Source organism: Pithys albifrons, chromosome 12 (genome assembly GCF_047495875.1).
Source record: "Pithys albifrons albifrons isolate INPA30051 chromosome 12, PitAlb_v1, whole genome shotgun sequence".
NCBI classification, from domain to species: domain Eukaryota; kingdom Metazoa; phylum Chordata; class Aves; order Passeriformes; family Thamnophilidae; genus Pithys; species Pithys albifrons.
Window position 1 is genome coordinate 15007209 of NC_092469.1, and position 27651 is coordinate 15034859.

Genomic DNA, 27651 nt, shown 5'->3' on the forward strand with positions numbered 1-27651 from the left:
AGCACAGGTGCTGCCTGCACACAGCCCTGGAGGCATAAAAGAAGGGAAGAGGCTCAGTTTTTAGTAAGAACATGAACAAAACCAAAGGGTTAACCCAGACTGGTAGATCTGGGCCTCAAAGGGAAACAAGAGTGTTTATACTCAGTACCTTTCCAAAGAGCAGGAGCAAACAGCATTGAGACACTGAACTCTTCCTGCTCCCACCATCATCACCTGCCCCACGGGATGCCAGTTTGTACTGAACAGGACACTTCCCTGATAAACACCACGAGCAGGGTGAGCCCACGTAACACCTGGTGATCAGCAGAGATCTCTGTGGATTGAAGGACCCTGCCCATCATCAGCTGGGATGTTCCTCCAGCATACTGGCACTGACTGCCTGTCTCCATGCTCCATGGGGAGGCCCATAGTTTCACCACGAAGCTGCCCCTTGCTGAAGACACAGCATGAAAAAGGGCAAGGGCTATGGAAGTAACAGGTGACGTTTGCCAAAACTGTGAAGAAACAGTGTCAAGAAACACTGGGGTAGCAAACACAACATTTTCACAATCACCAAACCCAGCAGAATTTAAAAAGTAATTGTGGCAGTTGTAAACTCTTTAAAGCAGAGAGTGTTTCTTGTCACCTGCCTGGACAGGACCCAGAGTAACATAATTCTGCTCACAGCTACACACACTTAGTACTACAAAACTTTCTTCACAGCAATAGCCTTGGGAAGCAGCTACACCAGTGTCCACTGGCCATTAAAATCTGTAAGGGAAATCCAGGGTATAACAGCAACTAGAACCAGGGAGGACCTTGACCACAGCAACTTTAAGCCAGGTAAGATTAACCCTAAACATGGAATTCTTGAGGATGCTTCTATTTTCTTTCACAAGCCTTGAAGGATCCCCCACTGTCCCTTTCCCCTGACATCCTAACAGGAGTACTAAAGGTTTTCAGTTAACATGTGTATTCTTCCTCTCCACCTTATCAAGTCTCTTTGCTATTACCCACACAGTGATTTCTGCTGAGAACCACCACAGGTTCCTTCTGTGGACTTCCTATCCATTTGCTCCTTTTCCTCTCAACTGCTTTCTTTGTGCACTAGAGACAACAGAGAAGGTAAAAAGAGAATGAATAGGGAAGAAGAAGAATGAAAAGAAGAAAGCCATACTCCACCAATAACTCCTTCAACCAGCAGGAGAAGCTGCTTCAGGGAAAAGTCAAGTCACCCTGAACAACAACTCCAACCATTTCCCAACTATGACACATCCTTTTATTTCAGAAAGTGAAACAACAGTTCCCCATCCCTGTGTGGAGCTCTCCTTTCAGTCTCTCAAGGTACAGAGTGCTGCACTAAGAAGGAAAAATATATTTTTCTTATAAGAATTATAATCCAGGCACGTACAAGCACTCCAGAAACAAGAGAAACTACTCCAAGTAATGAGAAGTTTCTGTATGGGCAGTAAAGCTGACTCCAGGTCTGCTCCATCATTCCATGTGCCTCTACATCCCTCCCACAACAATCCCACACCCAACCTCTCCTTTTGGCCAAGCAAAAGGCAGCACACATGGCAGTCACTTTGGAAGCAGCACATTTCTACCATCAGGATACTTAAAAGCTACATTATTCCTGCCTTTCCCTTCACAGGAGCACAACAGGGATATAAATTCTTTCTCCTACCCAGAGGCTAAGATGTTTTTGCAGAGCGTTCATGGTTTGTGCTTCATTCTGCCCATGACCTCATCAGGTTTGACTGAAACAACTATGGTAGGTTAAAAAAGCACTGAGAGGGGTGAAAGAGAGCTCAGGCTGCAGGAGAGGGGAACACCGCAGGGCTGACTCCTGAGCCTGCTGATGGTATTCTTACAGGCAGAAGGGAGTCCACTGGACTCTGAGCAGAGAAGTACAACACCTCAAAGAACAGTGAGAAGACTCACAACCACTTTAAGAGAGATATCTGTGATCCCATTTCACATACAAACAAGGAGAGGGAAAAGTTTGCGTAAGGGCGAACATGGCACTGATCTCAGAGCAGCCTGACAGCCCCTTCCTCTGAGCCCAGCGGGATCCCCGGGGAACACTCCAAGCACTCCCAGTACCGCGGGGATTCGCGCCGTAGGGGTCTGTGCTGTTCGCCTCCCAGCTCGGTCCTTCTCAGCCGAGAGCAGCGCAGGGACACCGGCAGCGACTTCTCAGCCGAGAGCAGCGCAGGGACACGCGGCAGCGCTGCCGCCCTGCCCGGCGCCGCCAGCCCCTGACCCAGCCGGGGTTCCTTCCCCACGCTGGGGCCGCTCCGCGCCGCCTCGTTGGCCCCGCGCCCGCAGGGGCGAACGGCGAGCGCTGCTGGACTCCCCGGCGCGGGCGGTGACAACGGGCGGGGCGGCGGCGCAACGGCCCGGGGGGTCCCGCGGCCCGGCCCGCGACCAGGCCCCGCCCGGCCCGGCGGCCTCCGGCGCTGCCGCGGCGCGGCCCTCACCTCCCGGCCGGTCCAGCTTGAGGATGTCCCGCAGGTGCTGGGTGGCGTCCTCGATGTCGATGCTGGAGCAGGAGGCCATGGGGCCCGGCGCGCCGCCCGCCCGCGCCGCCGCCACCGCGCTGCCCGGCCCGGCCCCGCCGCCCGCGCTTCCGCCTCCGGCCCGGCCCCGCGAGCGCCGGGCGGAAACCGCCGCCCGAGCCGAGCGTTCCCCGCGCGCCGGGGCGGGGCCGGGGCGGGGCTGTCCCGCCCTCCCCGCGGGGACACCACGGGGACATGGCCACGGCCACCGCGGGGACACGGCACAGCCCCCTGTGCGCAGCTCTGCCCAGCCCCGGTGCACGTGGAGGCACAAACGCCAGGAGGGCCGCACGGCACTGACCCCCGAGAAGGAAATAAACCGCCCCTGCTTTGCTTTGAGATGGCACAAGGACCAACCACAGGCTCCCGTGATTCGTGTCAGCTTCCTCTATGGACTGAGGCATTTGCCCTGGTGAAACGCAACAGATGAGAACTACCCTGCACTGTTGAAAACTGAGCTGAAAGTTCCTGTTGAGAAAGGCGCTGAGAGGGAGGTGAGGAGGTGCGGCCGAGGGCAGACCTGCCCTGCTGCCCTCGCGGGTGAAGCTCCAGGCATTGCTCAGTTCCCCAGCATCTCCCCAGCATCTCCCCAACAGGCAGACACAGGATACCCACAGCAAGCAGTATCACACACACCACAGCCAACTGATTAAAACAATTTAAACTTTTAAGAAAATCTCTGTTTTATTGTGTAACGTAGCATTGAAACATCTGAACAAATCAATAACTGGGCTGTAGAGGCTGCTGTTCTTTCATTTCTTTGGGTTATAGAGCATCTTGTCAGTACATAAACAACAACCTTTTGCATTATAAATTCTTTCCGAGGCATGCTGGTACAACACAAAATTTCTCTTATCAAATGCAGCTAAGTCTAACTTCCAAACATCATGCACAAGAAACTCATCTAGTGACAATGTAAACTCAGCAGAAGGGCAGGTCACAAGTCTTGCTCACGCTCTGCAGTGCTGCAGGTTTGTGTATGATATTTGGAATGTTCTGTGAGTGTGAATAATACCAGTTAGGAGGAGAGGAGGAAAACAAAACAAAACAAAAAAAAAAGCACGGGTGCCTCGGGATGGGCAGCTCAGCCGAAGTTGTGCAATGCTAGCCTGAACATGTCATTGGTGCAAACCCAGGCATCGTTGATGTTCTTTAATAGAAATATCTGGTGGAATCCCATGATAGGATCTTCATCAGCCTGTGGAAAGAGAGGGGGGAACAAAGTTCAAAACACTCTTTTGTGAGAAATTTATTCCAAGACAACTCAAAGCTGACATTAACAGTGACAGCACATGCTGTAAGATGTGTAGTACCTCAGGACACACTAATGCCACCAGAGGGTCTGTTCCGAGGGACTTTGCAGACAAACACCCAGTGCCCAGCGACACAGAAACCCTGAATCTGGGGTTTTCTGAAGACTTGCAGACATGTCACTCCACAGCTTCACCACACTGACAGAACACACCTCCCTCAGTGCTGAACCACAAATCCCTTGCCCAGGAATCAAGCTTAAAACAAAGAGGTTCAGTTTTTATCTGCTGCCCTTTGGGTTGATGTCAAAAGGGAGTTGCTGTTGAAGTTGGTACCAAGAGCACTGCCTGAATGATCCAGGTAATGCTCTGGGTTTTGAAAGCCTTCCCAGAGCAGGTACAGGTGGCCAGCAATGTGGTACTTTCCCCTTCCACTGTCCAGAAACAGCTGGGGGGTATCAAAGCATTTGGCACAGCTGCAGGGATATGTTCTAAGCACAGGAACCTCTGCAGCCTCCACTGCTGCCTCTGACAGCACGTCTGGGCACGCTGGTGCAGTGCCTGGATAGTTACAGTATTACTACAAAAGTAAAAATAGTATTGCAGGGAGACTGGTTCTCCCACCTAATATTTATTTGCCAGTCTTCTCAGACACATGCAGGAATTAAATCTTCAACACAAATGATTCCCAAATCAAGGAAATCACACAGCAGAATTTAATCTGAACAGCACACAGGACCAAGCTACAAAACAACCTTCTGATACTGACTGCAGTGTGTTCAGTTCAGCATTTTTGGAGGATTTTAAGCTTTATTCTTTCAAGAAATGACTTCACCTTCAGAAAATGGGGGAAATGCATAAAAAAGAGCCTTGAAGAGCAGCAGCCAGGGCAGCACATGAAATAGGCTGTCAAAGCCCCACATTCACTGGCAACGCTCTGCTGCTGTTCACTAAGAACAGCAAATGAAAAGTTTAAAGAGCAAAGCAGCCTACAAAATAAACAAAAAATAATTTTTACTCAAAAAGTAATATTCATTGAAGTGATAAATAGCCTGTGAAAAAAGTCAGCTTTGAGGAGCCACTTTCAAAGGACAACATTTGTATCACAGAACAGCAAGTCTGCCAGAGCAGTGGTGGGATCAAGTGTGTGGAAAAGAAACATTCAGATCCAAAAACCACTGCAAGGATTTCAGTGGCAGCTGCCCAGGAAGTTACATGGCACAGATGAAGCGCAGTTTCATTAAGTGTATGCTAATTCACAGAAGAAAACCAAAAAGGCCTGAGATTCGCCAGTCAGGTAAGTTATTATGAAATGATGATGTATATTTATTTATTAAACTAGCTGAGAGCTCAAAAGCTATCAAGGCAAGCACAGGGTTAGCATTTATTAGGGAAGGAACAGAAAATCAACACCCAAAAATAAGCAAATGCATAAATACACAGAGAACACCCACATATCAAATCCTGCATGCATTTCTTATCTCTAAAGAAATTATAATGATACAACGAAGTCAGAAAAGGACAAGAAAAATTATCCAGCTACCAGATATTTTCCTAGCAAAAAAAGTAAATTAAGTACAACTCTGTAGGTTGCAAAAATGCAATCAGCATGGGCATCAGTCTGGCAAGACAAATATATCACTACAAAACCAGGAAGGAAACCAGTACAGCCAGAAATTAAGGAGGCAGCAAAGTAAGGCCAGAAATACGAGCAAGTCAGTGTTCAATAGATGAATGAAAGAAAAACGCTCAAAGAAAGACAAGTGCCAACAGACACTGTCCAAGAGAGGAACTGGGCAGCTTGTCTCATCAACACACACCTCTCTGTGCATGAGGCAGAGGCTCTGCAGAAACGAGCCCAGTGTGAACACAAGCAATTAGGCTGGATTAGCCCAGCCGTCCGTCTAGTTCATTAGCACATATGACAGCAGCCTTGCCAATTATTTCAAGACAACTGTTATCCTTATTGCAGCTGCCCAGAAGAGAGGCTTGCATGTCTGTGCTACAGCAGTGCCTGTGCCCCGAAACCCGCGGGTTTGTGCCTTTTCCAGCTTCCCCTGGGTACCAAATGTAACACATCCCAGTACAGACTCACTGGTGCTCGGGAGCTGGAGGGTTCTCAGCTCTCAGTTGCCCTGTGGGCTCTTCACTGTAGATCACTGGGGCATCTGCAAGTTGTGTGAGTAGTTTTCACACCAAACTGAAGTTTGTCATTACTGACATAAGCAAGTTTTAAAATATACCTCTGAAAAAAATACCACCACCAGCCTAGCTTTAATCATAGAATCACAAAATCATAGAATCGTTTGGGTTGGAAAAGACCTCCGAGATCATCAAGTCCAACCCTTGGTCCAACTCCAACTTTAGTGTAGGTTTCCCCAAGTTCTGATAAGCCCAGGTAGGCTCTGGCAAGAGCTCTGCAAATCTTGTATTTTGGCTTGAGGAGAATTTCCCCTTTCTTAAGCAATTCTGGACCGGACACATGAAGAAAAATTAAAAGGGAATTCTTCTCCAAAACACTTGCTGTGGTACAGACAGCAAATTGCCACAATGGAGTCACACATCATTGGGGTTTTTTATTCCTTTCATGTTATGTCTTCACAGCACAGAGGAGCAGCATACTTTAAACACAAGGAAAATCCTGTAGTAAAGAGGAAGTAAATATTTTATAGTCCATTGCCAAAATTTTGACTATGAAAAATCTTCCCTCGTGTCCAATCTGTACCTCCCAAATTATGGTTTCTAATGACTGTGCCTTGTTACATCTTTTGGCAATACCAAGAAGAAGAAGAGTTTGCTCTGAGGTTGAAAGTACTCAACTACTTTCCACCCACATTTCAGGCAGCTTGCCCTCAGCCACCTCCTCTCCTGGCTCCACAAGCTTTCCAACACCTAAAATATTGGCAGCTTTTTGACCTCTTCCACTTTTTCTACATCCCTTCTGACCTGGAGGCTCGAAAGAAAGTCCTCATCTCACAGAGTCATAGGTCATGTCAGCGTTTTAGATGCAAGACTGCATTGCAATCCAAATTCAGCTGCACAGCTTCCCTCCTCTTGTCCATCAGAGAGGGTTTTACTCCTCACCAGCATCCCCGGCAACTGTGGATTGAACTGCAGTGTTGCAACAACCCTCACCTCTAACGAAAGGCTAATTACTTCAGATTGAGGTTCCTTCAGCTGCTAAGCCTCATTTAACAGGCTTTAAGCAATGCTTTAAGTGTTCAGCATGCATTACAGTAACATCCAGTGATTTTAATTGCAAAGTTCCTTTTCCTTTTAAGACTAGGAAACACCGCATAACAATTAGTTATTGACAATTAATTCTGCAGCAATCACGTCAATGCTCTGGGGAGAGCCACAGATGTGCCCCACTGGCTCTGAGAACAAGCCACAGCCATGCTCCTCAGCCGAGCTCAGGGGACAGACAGGCAAGAAGAGAGCACTCCTTACTTAACTAGGACTGCATGGAAGACGCATAAGGCAGAGGGTTAAACGTTGTGCAGGGATAGCCTGAAGACTTCATTGGTGCACACCCAGGCACCTTGAAAACTTTTCAACAAAAAGGTTTGGTGGAAGCCTAGAACCTGGTCATCATCTGCCTGAGCATGACAGGAGAAACATGTTACTTGGTGAAGCAGTGGATGTACTGGGTGACACTGTGGATGAACACTGGCAAAGCAGCGTCACACCAAACGAAACTCACTCCTAAAGGCTACTCCTCCCAGCTGGAGCAAGCAAGCAGCACCCAGGCCATGAACAGCAGTAAAAACCAACAGGATAAGTGGATGTGTATTTATTACACCTCTTCAAAATAATAAAAAACCCTCAAACATTAATACCTATCTCAGCAACCATTAAAGAGGATCTTTCATATATTTACTTAAACATGTTTTACAATGAAAGTTTTTCTGCTTTATTTTTCCTCCTAAATGGTTTAAAGAAGAAACCAAGACATGCCCAGCTTGCTCAGCATGACTGATGCTTCCACTGAACTTTTGGGACGAGCAATTCAAGCAACTAATGCCTCAAAAAATCCATTTAAATATCATGCCAAGAACGACAACTTACAGGTACTTCAGCACTATTATTTTTCTGGGTTACTCTATCAAACATTGTGCATGCTCCTTCATTACATGAAACAATGCAAGTTTGAAAAACTGCAGAGGATTAAAAGCATATTTGTTAAGTGTCTTGGGCTTTGAAGAATTTGGCTCCCAGTTCCACGAAAAGGATAACTGAACAGTAAGCAGGAAGCGTGGTTGGGTTTTCCCTTCAAACTCTGCTACTGATGGTCTTGAAAGTGCCCTTCCCTGTGCAAAACTCTCTACAGTTTTCTTTGAGGCCAACAGATGTGGGCTGAGCAGCCACAGCACTAAGACAGCTTTAAGGAACACCAAGCTGGAGCTCCACGTTTGCATATTAAAGTGTTCGCTGATCAACTGGAGCTACAGATGAACCATCTGTTAAAAAGCACAAACCTGAATCTGGTGGTTCTCAGTCACTGTATTACAACAGCACAGCACTGAGAGGCACTGAAGTGGCTGTCAACATGTATGAATTCACACGAGAAAAAGTGACAACCAGCTTCATGTACTGGCAGGTTCATGTTCACATCATGCTGCTACTGATATTTCATTGATATTACTGATATACACTGATTGATATCACATTGATATTACTGATATATACATATATTACTGATATTTCACTGTTACTGGTATTTCATTTGCCCACCTATGTAAGTCTCACACATAGCAGAGGCATGAAGTTGAAGTTCTAAGTTGACTTTGACTTTCTGGACACTTGTTCAGTGAGAAGCAGGATTCCCAGGGATTAAGATGTGATTTTTAAAGCTAAGGTTTGAGACACACACACGAAGGGTGGAAAAATGTGTCCTCATCTACTAAGAATTCACAAACAAGTTGAGTTTGATCTGACAGGAAGGATAATTTAATCTTGTATGTTCTTTTCAAATACTCAGATGCACTAACACATGATCCCCAAATTATTCTGAGTTATTTCAGCAAGCTGGAATTATTCAGAGGATAAAACCCATACGTTAGGAAATACTACTCCAAGTCATGGTATTTATGGAAAGCTCTCAGACTCCATTTACTATCCCTCTAAATTAATGGATAAGAAAACCCAATAGCTTTACAAAATGTTTAAGAACTTGGTATCTTGCCACAGGATTCAACAGAACCACTGCTGCAAGCTGTGATCTGCTTAATGACTGTGCAGTAACCTTAACAACATGACTGTGCAAAACCAGGTGCAGATGTGACTGGACCAAGACCTTGGGTCAAAAAGTCTTGGTCCTGTCAGAGTTGTGTGCACACACAAGAGCAAGGCTGAGAAGATCAGCATGTTTGCCTGCATATCTATCCTGCCACTCAGTGATTTCCATGGTCACATTGGGGCTGTTTTTCCTCACAGTGTGTGCGGGTGAGACCAAGCAACAGAAAGCTGGAATCCAACTGGCAGCTGAGAAGCAGGAATGACTTTAATGAGAGCCAAAGCTGTCTATGTTAGGTTTAGAAGTGGATGCAATACACTGGACACTGCTCTTCTCAACTGCTCAGCCCAAAACAAAGAGAACAGCTAAGCAAGCAGATTCAAACTTGAAGTCCTGCGTTTGCTTAGTAAACAGATCAGTGTCAGTGGACGTTTGAATGCCTTGATACTGGACGTGACATTCAGAGTTAAGAGGAAAAGGAAATCTAAACTATTTTAAAACAAACTGGGTTCAGGTAACCCTAAAGACTGGGTGGTGTTAGAGGCCTGACTTCACAGCATGGCTGGACCAAACTAACTCTGATAATTTTAACTACTGCTATGTAATTCCACACTTTTTAAACTAACACTGCCCACTGTGAGCAAGTTCTGCCTACAGCTGAATCACAGAATCATAGAATGGATTGGGTTGGAAAAGACCTTTGTGATCAAGTCCAACCCTTGGTCCAACTCCAGTCCCTTTACCAGATCATGGCACTCAGTGCCACATCCAATCTCAGTTTAAAAACCTCCAGGGATGGTGAATCCACCACCTGACTTTACACACAGGATGTTTTTTGCAGATTCCAGGACAATGTCTTTCATTAATAAGCTGTTCAATTAATTTACAGGTCTGTGGCCCAAGTATATTGGGAGACTGAGTAAGTTTACATGTTCAGGAGTATCACTCACACAGCAACATAGTCATACTACAGCCTAAAAAATAATCTGATTCTGCACACAACGAAGTTGTTTCAGCAGTAAGTGCTTGACCTCAGAGGCAACATTCCCACTGCTGAATCACTATTGATTACAGAGGTACTGGACTGCATTAACACCAGGACTGAATTCTCATGTCCTGTGACAGCAAAGAAAAGTAGGGACTCACTAATGTGTGGTCAACTAACAAAACGAAATCTGCTAAATCAGAGCTCGATGTGTCAAAGAGGACGTTACACGACACATCCTTATATTGTCCAAGAACACTGTGTTGATGCTTTTAAATGCAACAGAGGGCATTGAAACCTTACTGCATCAGGGTAAGGGAAATACTGATGCCTCTGTAAGCCACATGGTATCTGTATGCACAGTAAAAATCGTGGTGCTTTTCCTGACAGACCACGTGACTGTCAAACTGCAGGCAGTTTACCCAGTGTGAGGTATCTGGAAGGATAAGCAGTTTCTTGACAGTCTTGAACAACAGAATAATGATGTCCCAGTGAAAGCTTACCCATGTTCTTTTCCCACCCATAAGAGCATTTTAATGTTTTCAGAAATTAGATTATGTAGAATCCTGCAAAAATCTAAGACATAAGCAAGCACTTGTTAGCCTGTAATGGAAAGAGTTTACCTTAAGCTGTCCCACTACCATACTGAGTATACAGCTGTCAGGTGTAGGCTGGTGGTCTTGTGCTGTGATGCTGTGTTGTATTTTTTGGAAAGGGAGGCTCTGCAATGAAAAGAAATCAAAATAAGGAAATGTACAGTAATTGCATTACTTAACTTACAAGACAAAGATTGAGCAAATCCATGCATAGGATGGCAGCATGTGATCATTCAAGGCTCAGGTGGCACTTTGATGCCTTTGCTGCACTTCCCAGATTTGAAAACAGGCTGAAGCAGAACCGAACATGACTTTGACAAGTTCTGCATTTCGCTCTAGTGGCAGGAGCCTCAAAGACTTCCTATGAGCCCCAGGTAAAGACATGAGTCCTACTGTCACAGGTGTGAAGTACAGCCTTGGCTTTACAAGCATAAGGCTCTAGGAAGAAATACAGGAAGCTGAATCCTTGGATAACAGAGAACACAGAAACTGCAGAAGGATCAGGACCCGAGGAAGCAAATTAAGTGTATGGACCAGCCCTCTAATTAGAGGGACACTATTCAAGAACCCTTTAATAAACCTTGCAGAATTTCCTCTTGGCTGGGAGTACAATCTCAAGCAACTAGGAAGGGCAAAGCAGGTCAGCTGGTTTGTAATATGGGATAGACATTTAGCAACACCTAGAAAAAAATCCAGAGCAGTCTTATCTGAACGACCAGCAGACTATTTTCCAGGGTCACCATCCCACAAATGAGCGTGCAATGTGCCCCCAGTCTGCACAAGCACAGGCTGGCACATTGCACCACCTTCCTTGACAAAAGAGAACTACAAAGTCCAGTCCCACCTCAGCACAACAGCTTCTTGTTGAACAAGTGCTGCAAAAAGAGCCTCTGGAAAAGACAGAGGGACGAAGGGGAAAGAATGCACTGTATCCAGAGCCCAGCTTTGAGTGTGACAAGAGAGGTGAGACTGGGGAGAGAACACAGCGAGGAAGGAAAGGCTTTGGAAACGAGCTCTGCAAAACTGTGACAAGGAACCAAAGACTAGGACGGGTAAGACAATGCCTGTTCAAGTGTCTGATTCCACAGGACAAGAGGAAATGACCTCAAGCTGCAAAGGGGCGGTTCAGGCTGGACATAAGGAAGAACTTCACTCAAAACAGTGGTTAAGCACTGGAATGGGCTGCCCAGAGAAGTCACCATCCCTGGAAGTGTTCAAGAAACAACCAGCCATGGCACTTAGTCCTGTAATTCACTTAACAAGGTGGTGTTCAGTTCAAGGTTGGACTCGATCTTGGACATCTTTTACCTTAATGATTCTATGATTAACCCCTTCAGCAAAAACAATCCCAAATGGCTGGCCAGGCTAGCGAGCTACTTGTGGTACACTGGGGGAAAATCCCACTGGAAAGAGTAGCAAAGTAACAGACAGGAAAGTTCATTGCTTTTTAACAAAAGCAGAGGCAACCTCGAAAGGATGGCTGCTTATGGACATCCATCTGTACTGGAGAGAAGGATTTTGTGATATGAAAAGCACAATAAACGTGTCCAAAAAGCAAGAAGCCACACAACAACCAAGGTTTTTAGCATCTTCTGATGAATTGGACCAGGCTCTCACGAGCAAAACTATGAAATCAGACAAGAGAAATTATGCAAGACTAAATCTGAGTAGCATAAACTCACTCCTGACAACAAGATGAGCTGCCTCAGCTTCTTCGTTGGTCCCGTATGTTCATGGAACTGCGTGATTATGATCTCAAATGCTCAACGTAATCAGGCTGCTCATAATTAGCACAGGCAGTGTAAGTGAAACATGTCCAGCACTAATTAGGACAGAAGGAACAAGTGTCACCTCCCATACTGTAACAAGGTACAGGTGTGCCAGTGCTGGCAGAGCAATGCCCATACAACCATGCCCAACTGAACCTTTTCAGTATTAGCAGACTGAAAAGGTGCCACAGCATTGCTGTTACACAGCAAAGAATTTGATGTCAAAGAAAATGCCACCTCTTTGTGCCTACATCGATTCACCAGCCAGGTGCTGAAGGACACATGACTGCAGAAATGCAAAAGAAATTCAGTGTCAAACTTTGAGGGATCTGCTCAACTGACTAAGCAGCTCCAGAAGCACAGAGTAGGTGAGCACAAGAAGCTGAAACAGCAAGCAGAGCCCAGGCAGCTCAGTGCTGACAGGGGAATGCTGAGCGACATCAGTCACAGTAAGCTGATACAGCCCCATAAGGAGCCCTGGCAGTGGAAGGGCACGGAATAACTTTACCACTTTTCTTCCTTACTTTAAGCAGATGAATCCAAGTCAGAAAAAGCTTCCCTAAGGCAAAGTAGTGTGTCTTCACTCACCAGTTAAGACTGCAGCAAACACATAAATTCAGAAAGGCAAACCTGCACTGCAGACAGGGAAGGTGGAGATGAGCAAAGCTGTGGTGGGGAAGGGGCTGGATCTGCACTGGGCTGGATCCAAGGCAGCAGTCAGACACTGACCAAGCAAATGCTTGGCTGGTTGGGTATCTAAATGGCTGCTAGCCCAGAAGTCTAAAGAACACTGAGTACACAAACAAACAACTCTGGAGCTTCAGTATCTCCTCACCTACAAGTGAGCAATTGCAAGCTGTGCTGTTTCTGAGTGCATGGCCTTCTCAAAGGCAACACAGGCACCTAAAACACAGACCCAGGGGCAAACCTCAGTCTTTACAGTTAAAGATGCCTTGGATGAAAGAAGCAATTCTGTAAGTCAGGAGCAGTAGCTGTGCAACAAGACAAGTTACAAAGATTTTTCTCCTCAATGTGAAGTATGTCTGAAATACCATGCTCTAAGCAGACTCTCTTATGACCTAAAAAGCAAGTCCTCTGCATATCTTGAAAGAGAAACAAACTTTCTAGTCTCATGACAGCTTATAAATAGACTCAGTTTTATAACAGAAGCATGAATTTACTCAAGAAGATAAAACTTCTCCAAATTTGATTAAATGAACATGGAGTTCCACTGGCCTCTTACTTGTTGAAGAGGAAACACATGTTCCAAAGTCCTGAACCATACCTGCTCACATCTGAACTGCTGACAAATCTGCACTGAGGATAAGTCAGCTTCTCCACTACAGAACTTATTTGCAGTTTACGTATCAGAAAACAAGTTGTTTCTTGCAGTAATGTGTCTAGGCTTTATCACAGACAGATCCAAGTAACAGGCTTGCTATTGCTTCTTCCTTGGCATGCCTTAAAAGAGCAAAGACACCTTTCATTGCTCTAGATCAGAGGCAGCTTATGCATTAGACCTTTGAAAAAAGAATAAATCAATAATGTCAAATACAACTGCAGTCACAAAACAACCTTGCAAACTAGGGACTCAATTAGCATTACACCATTAGAGCTGCCAATGGAACACCCCTGCTATGTAGCAATAAATCACATTTTTTGAAGAACAAAGCTAGAAGCACAAGTTCTGTATCCAAGATTTTTAAACTGCTTAATTCTAACTCAGATTTTCAGAAGCAATTATCTTACAGTCTTCCAAACTGTTTCCCAAAACATTCATAAAGTTTATAGACTTACAGTGAGTTTTTCAACAATGGCTGCTTTGCCCTGGAACTGCTGTCCTTCCCACGTAAGGCATGATGCATCAATCTAGGGGGAAAGAAAGAATCATCAACCTGCTTAGGTAACCCTTGAGCAAACCTGGTAGGAGACTCTGGTTATTTAGGATATATTCTTAGAATCCAGCTATTTGAAAACTACCTCGAAGGGAGATAGAAAGAAACCACCAAGATCAATTTAAAAAGTTTGGAACAATCAACTAGAAATTAAATAGACACTATAATGGTTCTACCTGCAAAAAAGCTCCTGCCTTTGAATCAAAGTTAGCCTTCAGAAGAAAATCCAAAGGATACCAAAAAAATCCTATGACCACAAAGTCAAGCAAGTGGAGAGATAAAAATACGTGAAGAAAACTGACAAAATGAGTTGCACCACAAGGGTGGTGCTCCAGCTCACCATACTCGAGCAATTCATAGCAAAAGTGACTGGCCAGATCCCTGCCTGGGATAGGAGACAAATGCTTGAATGACTTGGATTACACCACTAAAGATAAACTGAAACTTGTGATGGAAATAGTGATACAGGAACACAAACCAAATCCAAGAGCTCCCTGCTGCATTCCTGTATGCTATAAAATTTGTTTGCTCCCACAGGGTCTCTGAAGGTAAAGGCTCATTGTTAAAAGCCCATTTCTGCAGAACCTCCCCAAATTAAGACAAATTGTGACCTTGGTGCATTTTAGCCGCACAAAACCGGGTCCCATCCTCTATAGTTTGGGAACTCCACAAAGTGACACACACACATCAGTGACCTGCATAATAGTTCTCCCAAATACTGTGCATAGGTTTTTCCATGGAATGAAAGACCCTAAGGGTGAAAAAAAGCCAGGAGTTCATAGTGTGGAAGGCCACGTGTCCAGGAATTTAAATTAGGCTGTACTTTTCACCAGTCTTCTGAGGATTGAATGTATTTTGGTAATAACATGACAAACTGCTAAAAGCCTTCATATTTAGAGCTGTGGCTTGAACAGACTGCTTGGTTTTCTCCCATTATAGGCTCTGTACAGAGCTGCTTGGGCAAAGTAAAGCAATAATCTGGCAGGTAGCAAGTATACAACCAACCCAACAGCAAATGGTATCAGTGCCATTGGGCACTGCTGAGGTGTAAGGAGGGGTGTCAGAGGGCATTTAACCAGGCTCAGTCCTCAAGAGCTTGCTGAAACTTCACACAGCTCATTCAACACATGAAAAACTGGTCAGAAAAACAGGACATGCGACTGGAAGGCTTGAAAGACTTGAGTGTCTTGCTGAAACACCTCAGGCACCCAGCAGCATTGCTCGCCATCAGTAATCAACTCCACACACAGAGCACTCTGCATGCTCCAGGGGAACTGGATGTGGCACTGAGTGCCATGATCTGGTAAAGGGACTGGAGTTGGACCAAGGGTTGGACTTGATGATCTTGGCGGTCTTTTCCAACCCAATCGATTCTATGATTCTATGAATCTTCCCCCAAAACCAAAAGGAGGTGTTGTTTGGGTTTGTTAGGTACAGTCTTTAATTTTCGGAATCCAAATCTACTTTGGCCCAAATAAGAGGCAAAAATAAAAAACTAATTTTTGAGGAAATTTAAATTTAGATTTCACAAATTATACGTTTTTAAACTGGATTCAAAATTTTAAATCTCTTTTAATCTTCAGAGGATCAACAGAGCATGAGATCCAAGAAACACCTGCAAGAACTGCTGAACACAGGGTAGGACTTAAATCATGTCCTGCTTCAAGACGGATCGAAGCAAATCCATGACTGAATTAATGGCAAACTGAGCAAGAATGTTTGGTTTTACAGAGCACTTCATCACAGGATCATCATCAACCCCCTCCAATACAAGCCACTGTCTACAGCCAACCAGGGCTTTGATGAGTGTGACCGCCTGGAAGGCAAACAAAGCTCAAAACAGAAGTGACACATTAAAAAAAAAGGCAATAAATAAAAGTTGAGTAAGTGTGATTGCACTGATTGACACACCGGATTTAGGATAAAACCCAGTACATTACCCTGTGTATTCTCACACATCAAAATAGGGAAATCAAGACAGATAACAGCACACAGCCCCCCCTTTCTGTAGATACTTACATATATTGCTCCTAACTGAGTCCTGTCTGCATCAAAAAGCTGGTAGTAATGTTGTATGAAGCTGGACCCAATCTGCTCCCAGATAGGCTTGTCTCCCATTCTGAATCCTCACCCAGAGCCAGTGACTGTGAAACAAACAACCAACCAAGAAAATCATCAGAAAGATCAGAGGAACAAGCGTAACACTTGGCTCAAGTATTAGCATTGGCAAACACAAATCCTGTCAGCTGGCCTGAATTTTTCTTTGGTTAGATAAGTAAGACAAATCTCACCTCTGTATGTTAGACTTTCTGTAAATAAAAAAGTCTTGGATAACAAATGGTTTAGTTACTTATTATAGCATTTGGTTTGTGGTGCTATTTCAGTGTGAGGTTCCATCTCATGTACAAAAGTGGAGAACTAGAACAAAAATGAGTGTTACAACTTCACCTTCATATATCACCTTATCTTCACATATTGCAGAAATTACACCACCTGAAAAAGCCAGCAAGCGTTTGCTGTTTCAACTTGACCTGTTACCATGGATTGTCTGCAAGTGGCTGACACCAACTGATTCATCTATTGAGCTCCTCAGGTATTTCACCATCCAGAGGTTCTTCTGAGATGTCCTCTCAATGGCACACAACAGGAATTAATTCACTAGCTCATTGCTTAACACAGGTTTACTGCCCATCCTCTTCCATCCTGTCACTGACATTGCAGTACTCTCAAGGTTTATATTTGAACCTGTAGTAACTTTCAGACACAAACCAGGATTTTTCCCAGTGGTGAAAATCTGCACTTCCCAGTGAAGGTGCTGGAAGCTCAGAGGCATCATCTCATCCTTCTGACACAAGTCCCTCTATTCCAGAGGGATTAAACACACAGCACACACAGCAGACTGGACAGACCCAGCCCACAGACCATCACACACCATCCTTACACATGATGGCTTTACAATGCCATTACATTTTTCAAGAAAGCAAATTAATTTTTATTTATCCTGATGTCCCTCTGAAAGGCTGAAGAACTGTGATAAAATTCAAAACACAAAAATGTTGCATTCAAACCCCACTACATTATATTCTAAGAATTGAGTTTATTTCATGCAAACTGTACTTGCTCAACACCAAGACCTGTCAGCCACTAGTCTCTCCTCACCATCCCTGAGCAGGAATCCTGGACCTACAGGTTTCCATTGCACTGCCAAGTCTGGAAAGGTGTGAAATTCTGTTTTAGGACACGGGATATGATAGTTATTTTGGCTTCCTTTAGATGTCCATTACTTACACACCTGTTTAAGATTTGACAAATTCCCAAGAGAAGCAAAACACACATTCCCAAGACCATCCCATGGGGTATTCCAAAGCCTAATTTTCTGTGCATAGTTGGACAAGAAAGCTCTTTTTGTATTTCAGACCTTTGGCTGCCTGAGTTTTACTCAAGTAAATGGGAAATGATATGGGTTCAGGCTCTAAGTTGGAAGTTTTAAGGATCCATATATTTGGCCAGACTTACAGAAGAGCAAATCCCTTTTATTCGATCTATGGCATAACATCAGGCAGCATCCATGTTTTCAGGGCAGTAAATTCAACTACCAAAGCAAGATACAAATCAAAGACAAGACCTGTCACATTTTTAAACATCCTTATTTCACTATGAGACACCTAGGCAGTATGCTCAACATCACACTCAACAGCCCTGCACACTAACATAGACTAAAAATTCAAAGACTTGTTGCCACATAACTGGTATTTCAGCTGCTCCAAAGAGATCTACAATCTGGCATCAGTCACTCTCCCAAGCACTGCACTGAGTACATGACTCAGCCTGGGTGATTTTACCCAGTGTGGTCACTTGTCTGGGAAAACAGATCACAAAGGAAAAAAAACCCAGCCAAGTACAACAGATTTAAAAAACAAATCATGCCAAATCACACCTCAAACAACTTAAGCCTACTTCTTTACAAGCAAATTGGTTGTACTGATTGCACATCCGTAACTGCCACATCCCGGCCTAACCTGGAGCTGAGGTACAAATCCAACAACTTCAGCCTGTATTAAGGTACCTTATGTTGAAAGAAAATGATCCTAAAACCATCACATGAACTCCCTGGAAACTCTGCCAAGTGATGCCCACCCTGCTGACAGGGAGCACTGACGTCATGTTTGGAAAACCAGCAGTACCAGGATTTAGCTTTGCTGTCTGCTGTTCCCAGTCCAGTCCTGTGGGTACCTGGAGGTGTGTGGGTTGTGAGGGTTGTGGTGGACTCAACCACCAGCACAGTAAAAATCACTTTGATTCACTTTCCATGGATCAGCAAACTTCAACTTCAACCCATGAATTCAATCGCTATCAGATATAATTCCTAAACACTGAAGTGCAAATCTGCTTGACAGTGTTTATGCTCAACAGTCGAACACCTCATACTGAAACGAAGTTGTGGACACAGGAAAACCACCAGCTTATTCTCCTGAAGCCAAAGCAAGTGAACTATTGCTAAATTAAATTTACACACACACACGATGTGTATTCACCCTGAACAGCTCACTGTGCCAACACACAAACCCAAGACCAAGATGTACATGAGTCACTTAAGGCACAACAGCTTCACTCAAGCATCAGGTGCCTCCTGTTCAATCCTACAACTGTAAGGAAGCCTTAGAGACTGCAAGAAATGAAGGAATGCATATTTTAAACATGAAAAGTAGAATTATGGTTTCTAAACTCAAAGATTAGTATGCTGGCTGGCTATCTCCTCCTAAAAACGTAGCTGTATTTTGGTAGGTAAAATACTATTAAATAAATAAAAAGACCAGCATGAACTGGACCAATTATAATGTTGATTTTGTCAGAAATGAGAACAAGCTAAAAGATGTGGCTGAAATTAATGATCCTTGACTAATTTAATTTGCTTGTTACAACCTTACTGTCTTTCCTGTGCCAGTCATATATGGTTTTGCTGAACACTCTCTCTGCCTGGAAAGGTTTTTTATTTTCCTCTTCTGATTCGTCAGCTTTTCCTCCACACTGTCCTGTTTTCTGCCTGTCGTTACAGGTCTAAGAAGCTTAGAGATGTACCTAAAGAAAGAACAAGATGGGAATCATCTGTTTCATCAAGCCCAATCCCTTTCAGTGAGCCACCACCCATGTAAGATCATAGTGATACACTTATCAGTACAATGTTTTAACAAGATAGATGTAATATAAAAGGCTTTTAAGATCTATTGCAAAGCGAGGACTGCACATGTTCTGATGTTGTCAAACACCAGGACAACACAGAAATGTCTCAGAGCAATCCAGCTAAATCTGTCCATGGTTCACCCAAAGTTTGGTTACAAAGACAAGAATATTCAGTTAATATAAAGCCAGACAAAAGAAGTTTCAATAAGCTGGAAAGCATGTAAGACATGGCATACCTGTCCTTTTAAAGGCGCTGCTGAAAGTTACTACTGTGCATGTGTATTACCGGATATTCCACCTTAATTCCCCACGGAAAAGGAGATAATTTGCTTAAGCTAATTAATTTGCTTGACTTTGTCACTTCAAACATAACCTACCTCCTCACATTCACTTAAGAACATCACAGTCCATTTGATTAACAGTTTCTTCACAAAACCAGAGCAGCAAAGCTGAGCTACTAACACAGGGTGCAATACTTTAACTCACATTATTCACTCAGTTTCTTGGAATCTGCTCATACTAGAGAATTTATCCCCACCTCAAATACCACCCAGCAGAAGCTGAAACCAAGTAAGAGTACACAAAACTGAAGGTCCCAGCAACTTTTGTCTCCAACAGGTACATGCTGACACTGCAAGAACTGGGACTGCTGCTCTGCAGGGGACTTTTGCACAGTGACATCTAAATCAAATTTTCCAATACCTTTGCCAAGCCACACACTGACACATCAAGTGTAAGTTCCATCCCTCTGCTCATCTCTCATCACATTTCCTACAATTCTCATCCTACAAGGTGTCACAACATCCCAAGTATCGGCTTTGGCATGTGGCAGATGGCACCAATACCAAGTGAGGCTGCAGGACCCAGCAAAGAGGAGGAAAATGTATCAGGGTATCAGACAGAGGCCTAGAAAAGCCTTCACACGGGCCATGAGTGACCTCGCATAAAACTCGTGTTACACTGGCCTCAGGAAGCAGATTTTCTGTCCACAAAATCAAAAAATGCAGCATCTTTTCCACTGCCTGCCTCAGTTTTGGTGTCCCTGTCTACACTCATCCCTCTTCCTTCTCTGCCTTAGCTCCGAGCATGAGAGATCAGCACGAGCCAACCAACACTGCCCATAACTCCTGAGGGGAACACAGTCCACAACAGACCCATTTCTGCCACAGGTCTGGATAAAACCTTCTCCCACTGCTTCCTTCCCAAGCAAGAAACAATGAAACAACCCTGCAGATGATTCTCAGTCAGCTGCAGGACAGAGTCCATCCTTCTCCTCAAGCAGCATTGTCAGAGCTACTCAGAGGTGTCACTTGAGGAAAAGCCACTTTTTTACTTGGAAAAAGTAAACAAACAGATTGCCCTCTCTGAAACACAAGCACCAGTGACATTTGGAGCAGGTGGGCTACTGTCACATCTCTGCAGCATGAAGAAAGGACAAAAAATTGCTTCAACCAGCAGTTCAGCTTTACTGCACTATCAGGCACAGACAGAAGTAAGCTTGCTGCTATCAATTAAAAAAATGAAGTAATTTTGAATTGGAGCATGGCAAGCCTGCACTTCTAGAAGAATGCTGCATTTTCTGAAAAAGTCAACAAAAGTATAAGCAATGGTAAAATATAAACTGCTAAATAAACCACAGATGGTTTGCCAGGGATTGCCACATTTAAAAAGCAAGCTGTATTCAAAGAATCAATGAACAACCATTACAGGCAAATAAGGTCAGTAAAATCTTTCTACAATACAGCACGAAAAAACTCACTGAATTCAAAGAGGAAAAACCTCAAACCAACACATTCTAATATGTCAGTGGAGAAAACTGCCTTCTATTATTCGGTTATGACTATGTTTATTTGGCAAGTAATCCCAACATAAATAAACCACAGTCCCGGAATATTAAAGCTGGTCCTACACACCACTCCACCGATGTTGAACTCATCTTGAGATCCAATTCAAGCTTGTTTTCAGGGGGATTTGAGAATCAGCCTAACAAGAGAGCACCAGCACAGTCTTTAAACAGGTGCTGCTGGTGCAGGAGTCCATGTGAATTCACAGCAAACCCTGTACAGACCGTCAGTTGCTGCACCCTTCACTACTGATTAACAGCAGTAAATACGGACAATGGAAGAGCTCTCGGTTGTTTTGGTTCCTGATACTCCTGCAATTTCTACCATGCAGATATTTTAGATTGCTCAGATTAAACAGTGAGCAGTCTTCAGACTGTGGGGGAAAAAACTAAAACAGCAAACAGTTTTAGACTATTTTTCCTGCAATCTCTTTTTACTGCTGTTAAAACTTGCAAAGACAGGAGTGCCTCCAGCGTGCACTTTCTAGGAACACAATGGAACCAGCGCCACAGGACTAGCCAATCTCTCAAACAGGTCATCGATTCAACTCCACCAACACTTGATAACAGATTATTCTCCTTTAGCAAAGGATACACACACAAGAGAAGAAACTATGCAAATTATCACAGAAAAATGCAGGTTGTAAGGGACCTCCTCCAGCTCAAAGGAGGAGGACAAACCTGTTCCACTGCCTGACCACCCTCATGCAGAGGGCAGCTCTCCGTGTCCAACCAGGATATTCCAATTTAAGTCCTTTGTGTCCTGTCCTCCCACTGGGTATCCCTGTGAAAAGCCTGGCTCCATTCTGCCAATAATGGCCTGACAGAGGCTGGGGCCACGATGAAGCTGCTGGAGCCTTCTCTGGACTACACAAGCTCAGGCCAGGCAGAGTGCAGTGACACAGGGATGAGGAAATACTGGAATTTACTGAGGGACATCGTGAATCATCAGCCATTTATCTCCAATACATTGTACCTGTCTGACAAATGCCAATTTAGTGGTCACTCTGTTTCAAAACCTATGAAATTTCCAGTTGAGAAGCAAATTCATACATTCAGAGACTGAAGGAAAAAAGTGCTTCTCTCAGGTATTTTCACAGTAGTTGACTGATCCATGGAGGCCAAACCTCTGCAAACCACAGCTCCAGGCCAATCAGAAACTACTGATTTCAACAGAGACCTCTACCCAGTTCCTGCCATGGGCTGCACTCTGCAAGAAATCACATTAACTACACTTCTAGATCTGAAAATAATGAAATCTAAATTTGTGAACAGCAAAAGGATGGAAAGGAGAAGGGGGAATTAAAAATCACGAGGTGACAAGGTGCAGATTGTTTCCTTCTGGGAAATACATGTACTTTCTCCTTAGTCTTTTTATTCCTCTATTCCAACTTCACTAAAACAAATTAATGTGGGAATTATGCCAATGTGAAGTACAGTTTTTTGGTTAGAGACGTCAGCAAGTGTAAGGCCACCAGTTCACAAACCACATGGGGAGGACTGGGAGAGCTTTCCCTGTGCCTGCAGCTGGATGCTCATCCCAACTGCAGCCTGACAGCCCAAGGGTCAGAGAGTCAGTCAGGAGGATTTTCAAATATACAGACTTACATTACACACAACTGGAGAGGAAGACATAATGTTTTGTTGTTAAGCAAAAGCCACAGTGCTGCAAAACTGCCTTTTTTCCCCAGTATTTTTCAAGCAAATCAAAAACTGAATTCAAGTTTACAAGGCTGAGGCCACATTTCCTTTCCCCTGGATGAATACAAGACTGTTTAGTTTTAAAATAACAGAGGCACAAGTTAAAATAACAGAAGGGAGAACGGCTACCCGTGTATTTCTTTATCTTACAGATACAGCAACAAAACGTTTAAAATCCACAATTGCCACAATATCTAGGAGTTTAAAAACAAACAAAAAGAAAACGTGAAGTTACCACACACAAACGTTGCTTGAGCACAACTCCTCAAAAGAGTATCAATTTAAGAAAGCGGCTGATTAAGGAATCAGATTTAACTTTCAAGCAACAATTCTGCAATCAGTTCAACTGCAATACAGTATGTACAACGCTAAAAGATACAATTACACTGGAAATTATGGACTTCAAGTGAGCTGAAGCGTTATAAAAGCCTGCCTTGAACAGCAAGTTAAATTTGAATTGCAAGAACAGCATCTTGGCAACTTAAATATCTACAGAAAGCCATCTCATATTAACTGAATGCAACACATGATTCTTGCTACTGGACACCTTTCCAGGTTTTGATTGTTTTTTAAGTTTAAAAGTGACAACAGCCAGAAGGGTGAAGAAAAAATGATCTCTTGCAGATCATACTGGAAACTGGCAACTCAAAGTGAAAAACTAGACGGTCGCAGCAGATCACTGAGCACATGCACTTGGCTACTTTTACTCCAAGGAAGAATGAACTCTTCCTTTTCAATGTGACAAAGACTCAACCGGGTCAGGTAACTTCAGTCCTCGCACAACCTTCTGGTAAGACAGAGAACAGCAAGAACATGAGAAAAAACCTCGAGGCAGCAGCACAACCGAGTGCACCTTCTGCGCTGCACAGACCCCCTCGCAGCTCCCGGTTCCCCAGTCCAGCTCTACTCCCTGCGGTACCGAGCCCAGCACGGCACCCCCGGCGGGCACCAGGCCGAGGAGAAGCCTCGGAGGGTCGCGGCGGCAGTGCCCGGAGCCCGCCGGCGCTGCAGGGGGGGCACAGCCCGCACCTCCCGGTCACCCCCGGCGCGATCAGAGCCCCGGGCCCGGTCCGGCCGAGGCCCCTCTCTCCCCCGGGGAGCTGTGCCGGGGCCGCCGCCGCCCTCAGCCCGCCCACCCACACGCGGGGCCCCTTCAGCCCCTCGGCTCCCTGTGCCGCCGCCCCTCCCGGCCCGCGCTGCCGGCGCCTCAAAGGCGGGGAAGGTCAGGACGGCTCCGGCCGGCGGCTCCCGCCCCGCCCGGCCCGGCCCGGCCCGCGGCTGCCGGCAGCGCCCCGCGGCGGGACCGGGGCTGGAGCTGGGGCCGGGCCGCGGGCCCATGGCGGGGAGCGCGGGGTGCGGCGCTGCCGCGCGGGCGGTGCCGGTGCCGCCCCGCTCCCGGTCGCGCCCCCCGCACTCACCCGCGGCTCCCACTATGGCGGCGGCGGCGGCCCCGTGCGCGGCGCGAGCCCCCTCAGCCTCCCTCGCCCGCGCTCCCGCCCCGCCCCGCTCCGCCCGGGCCCGCGGCATGCCGGGACGGCGAGTCCCGCCGGCCGCTGGACGCGCACTGGGCGGGGCGTGAAGAACTACAACTCCCGACAGCCCCCGCGCCACCGCCCGCGGTGGGTCATTTGAATGAGGGAAGGGGCCCGCGCGCCGCCCCGGAGCATTGTGGGATTGTGGCGGAGCGGGAGGGGTGGGGTGGGGTGGGAGCGGTTCCTGGTGGGGAACCGGGACAGGGTTGGAGCCCTTTGGGGGGGGATTGGACCCCTCTGCCCCAGTATCGTACCCTTTGGGGTGGGATTGGACCCCTCTGGTCCACGGTCGTACCCTCTGGGACAGGGTTAGACTCCAAAGTGGGGCCCAGAAGGGTGTCCCCCCTGGGGGCCCTGTGTGGGAATGTACGTGGTCAGCCACAGCCAGAACTGCAGGTCCTGAAGTTAATTTTAGTTCTCCTCACAAGAGCTATACAGTGACAATTTATTTAAAGTAATCACTCAGCTTCCCTGCAGTGAGCAAAGTTAGCACAGAAGGTGTGAGGTGGTAGAAAAACACCTTCAAATAAATCCTTGTGAATGGTAAGTGGTCTAAAAAGCCTGGATTGGGCCCCCCCAAAACCCCAAGCAGCACCACGGAGGATTCAGGGGCACAGGAGTCCTCACTGAGGTCACAGGGCTGAGCCTGGAAGGCGGCTTAGGGGTTGTCCCATAGTGACTGTGGCATCTTAACCCAGCCCTGAAGGCTCCCAAGCCCTGGTGGCAAACCTGAGCACTGCCTGTCTGCTCCCACGATGGCACACGTGCTCTCTTTACTGTCTCAGCTACTGCCGTAGTGCTGCTCAGCCTCTGCCTCCACCTCCAGGGCCACCCACTTCTTCACCCAACCTGTCCCTGCAGGTGAAGGGGCACAGCCCTGCCTATGCCAAGTAAAAAGTTGTGGAATCTTATAAAAATGAGGTAAATCATGTATTCAAATGAGATTAGTTACAAACTAGCTGGTAAAAGAGCTTTTCTCTGTTCAGCCTGGCTCTTGCTGGTAGAGAGCAAAGCCTGTTAGCAGCAGGGCTGTGCTCACCCTGAGCACAGGGCAGGCTCTGCTGGGGGTGCAGCCTTAGGAGCCCTCAGAAGGACACATTGCACTCTGGGCTGGAAGGCTCAAGCTTTGGGGCACAACAAGGTCAGAAGGTGATTGGTCTGATGTTTTCTTCTTCTGCTTGTATATTGCATTAGCAATATTTAGATTACTGTATTAGCAATACATTTAATCATAATCATCCATATAATCAGTATTGTCACTTCTCATACCTAACCAAGAGGCTTCTCTCTATTAGTCTGCCACAATCCTCAGGGTTATCTGGGACAAAGTACCACCAAGACAACAACTTTGCTATCAGATGGTCATCCCTGATCATCATAAGGGTGTCATTGGCTTCATGGTATGGGTTTAGAGCATCAGCCACCCAATTCCAGTGGCAAGGAACATGGTGGGACTTCAAGTAGTGACTGAGACTGACTATAAAAGCTCCAGGTGCTTCACAGGGGTGGACAGAATTCAGTTCTCTGTCCTGCAGAGCTTTTTTAGGAAAAAGAACAAAACTGCATAGAATCTCATGAAATTTGCACCACGCCTGGCCACATGGCTCAGCATTCACAGATTACTTCACATGAGACATAAACCCTGCTTTACTGGTAAAGGAGGTGGGCCAGTGCCAGTCCTCCAGCTTATCACTCCACTGGTCCAAAACTTGATGTCTTGAATTCTTTACAGGCTGACTCCACCTCTTCTATTTCTCCATCCTCAGGGGCACTCTGAACATCTAAAATTGTACTGAAGAAGAAACTGTGTCAGTCCAACCATACAGGTACAGATACAGGCAAAGCATATTCTACACCACTTCTCTGGGTGTGGGAGATACTGCCTGTGGATGGATGTAAATCCTGCTCCAGGCTTGCCCCTCAGCCTGTGTGTCCCTGAGCAAGGAGGTGACTTCCAAAGGGTTTACATCCCTCTGGGCCTCTCTGGCCTCCAGGTGGTCTTCTTCTCAAACTGGTGGCATCTTGTTTGCAACCAAATGGAAGAATTTCTGTTGTCTTTTGGCTAGGATTTCCTTAGAAATCCTGACAGAAACAGCAGAACTGACAGTCTCACTTCCAGACCTCCAGTGAGGTCTGGCAACCGTATTTGGAATAGGGATCTCCCAGTCTGCTCCAGAGTTCCCACCTCTGCCTTTTATGGGCAGCATCAGAAGTAACCTGCCCTTCTGTGAAGAATCAAGTTTGGCTGTTTGATATCCTCCACACTCCTCAAAGCCTGGGACAGTAACCTATTTCTAGATTTCTAACCTACATTTCTATACCTGTATGATCTATGGAAAATAACAATTTTCCTGCTTAACTTCTGTATTCCAGAAGAGGAGAGAAATGTTTCATAGAATCATGCACCAATGAGGAAAACAAATGAGGGCTATGCTGAATAAGGGCATTTGGAACTCACGATGTTCACCAGTTCAGCTGCCTTTCTTGCTATTTACACAGTAAATGAAGAGGAGTTTGCTGCTGCTTTGCTCCTTCACTGACTCCAAATACTCTGTTCACTGTGTACGTCTGAACACTTCACTATAAATGCCTCTCTCAGTCACAAAAGAAGACACCCCAAATTCTACAATTTAATCGAGACCACAACTCTTCCAATCTGATGATGGCAGTGTTTATCTGAAACCTCAAAGTTTGGAAGGTGGGCAGCCACAAGTAAAGGCAGCTTTGAAAGAGAACACTGCTGCTGCTCCTCCAACTTCTGAACAGGGAATAATGCTCCTACCTCTCTGACGAGCCCCTCACGAGCACCCTCGAGCACAGCCCCTCAGCTGAAAAGGCCCTGGGGGAGGCTGGACACCAGGCTGTGAGCAAAACCCCTTTTCTGTGCTCAGCATTACAGCTCTCTGCCAGGCCCCTGCAAACCCTTATGCCTCCCTTTCCTAACTGGAAAAACAGGGACCATGCAACTGATTGATGCAAGGCTATCACTCCTGAAAAAGAGTGAGCATTCCTCATCACTGGGGCAGCAACCCAATCTCTCAAGCACCTTTGAGTGAGAGCCACAGGATCTGATTTTTGGGTGCATCAAGAGTCCTCAGCTCCTGCTGAGACCCACAGACCTCA

General features: G+C 45.7%; 2 protein-coding genes across 3 annotated transcripts in view; both read right to left on the minus strand.

The window, feature by feature from the left end:
• The window catches only part of EDC4 (enhancer of mRNA decapping 4), a 33795-nt gene extending 31178 nt beyond the window's left edge, over window positions 1-2617 (minus strand). The window contains exon 1 of the mRNA XM_071567517.1: window positions 2463-2617. Within this exon, the coding sequence (XP_071423618.1) occupies window positions 2463-2541 (79 nt within the window). The 5' untranslated portion in view covers window positions 2542-2617. The remainder of the gene's footprint in view (window positions 1-2462) is intronic.
• A 585-nt stretch (window positions 2618-3202) lies between these two features.
• NUTF2 (nuclear transport factor 2) lies at window positions 3203-24521 on the minus strand. 2 transcript variants are annotated; one of them, XM_071567477.1, is made up of 5 exons: window positions 24415-24521; window positions 16291-16415; window positions 14174-14245; window positions 10635-10733; window positions 3203-3738 (listed from the first exon to the last, which is right to left on the minus strand). In XM_071567477.1, exons 2-5 carry the CDS (start codon window positions 16387-16389, stop codon window positions 3625-3627), a joined length of 384 nt encoding a protein of 127 aa, XP_071423578.1. In that variant the 5' UTR covers window positions 16390-16415; window positions 24415-24521; the 3' UTR covers window positions 3203-3624. The 2 variants fall into 2 exon arrangements, with proteins under 2 accessions (XP_071423578.1, XP_071423579.1); XM_071567478.1 differs by lacking the exon at window positions 24415-24521 and adding an exon at window positions 19195-19357.
• Between the last annotated feature and the right edge of the window lie 3130 nt (window positions 24522-27651).

Bases quoted from the DNA above. Each gene is read 5' to 3' on its own strand.
- NUTF2 (XM_071567477.1), bottom strand. From the start codon at position 16,389: ATGGGAGACAAGCCTATCTGGGAGCAGATTGGGTCCAGCTTCATACAA. The intron at 14,246-16,290 runs GTAAGTATCTAC...CTTTCCCCCTAG, and splicing joins CTCAGTTAGGAGCAATATAT to ATTGATGCATCATGCCTTAC. The intron at 10,734-14,173 runs GTAAGTCTATAA...TTTTCATTGCAG, and splicing joins CCATTGTTGAAAAACTCACT to AGCCTCCCTTTCCAAAAAAT.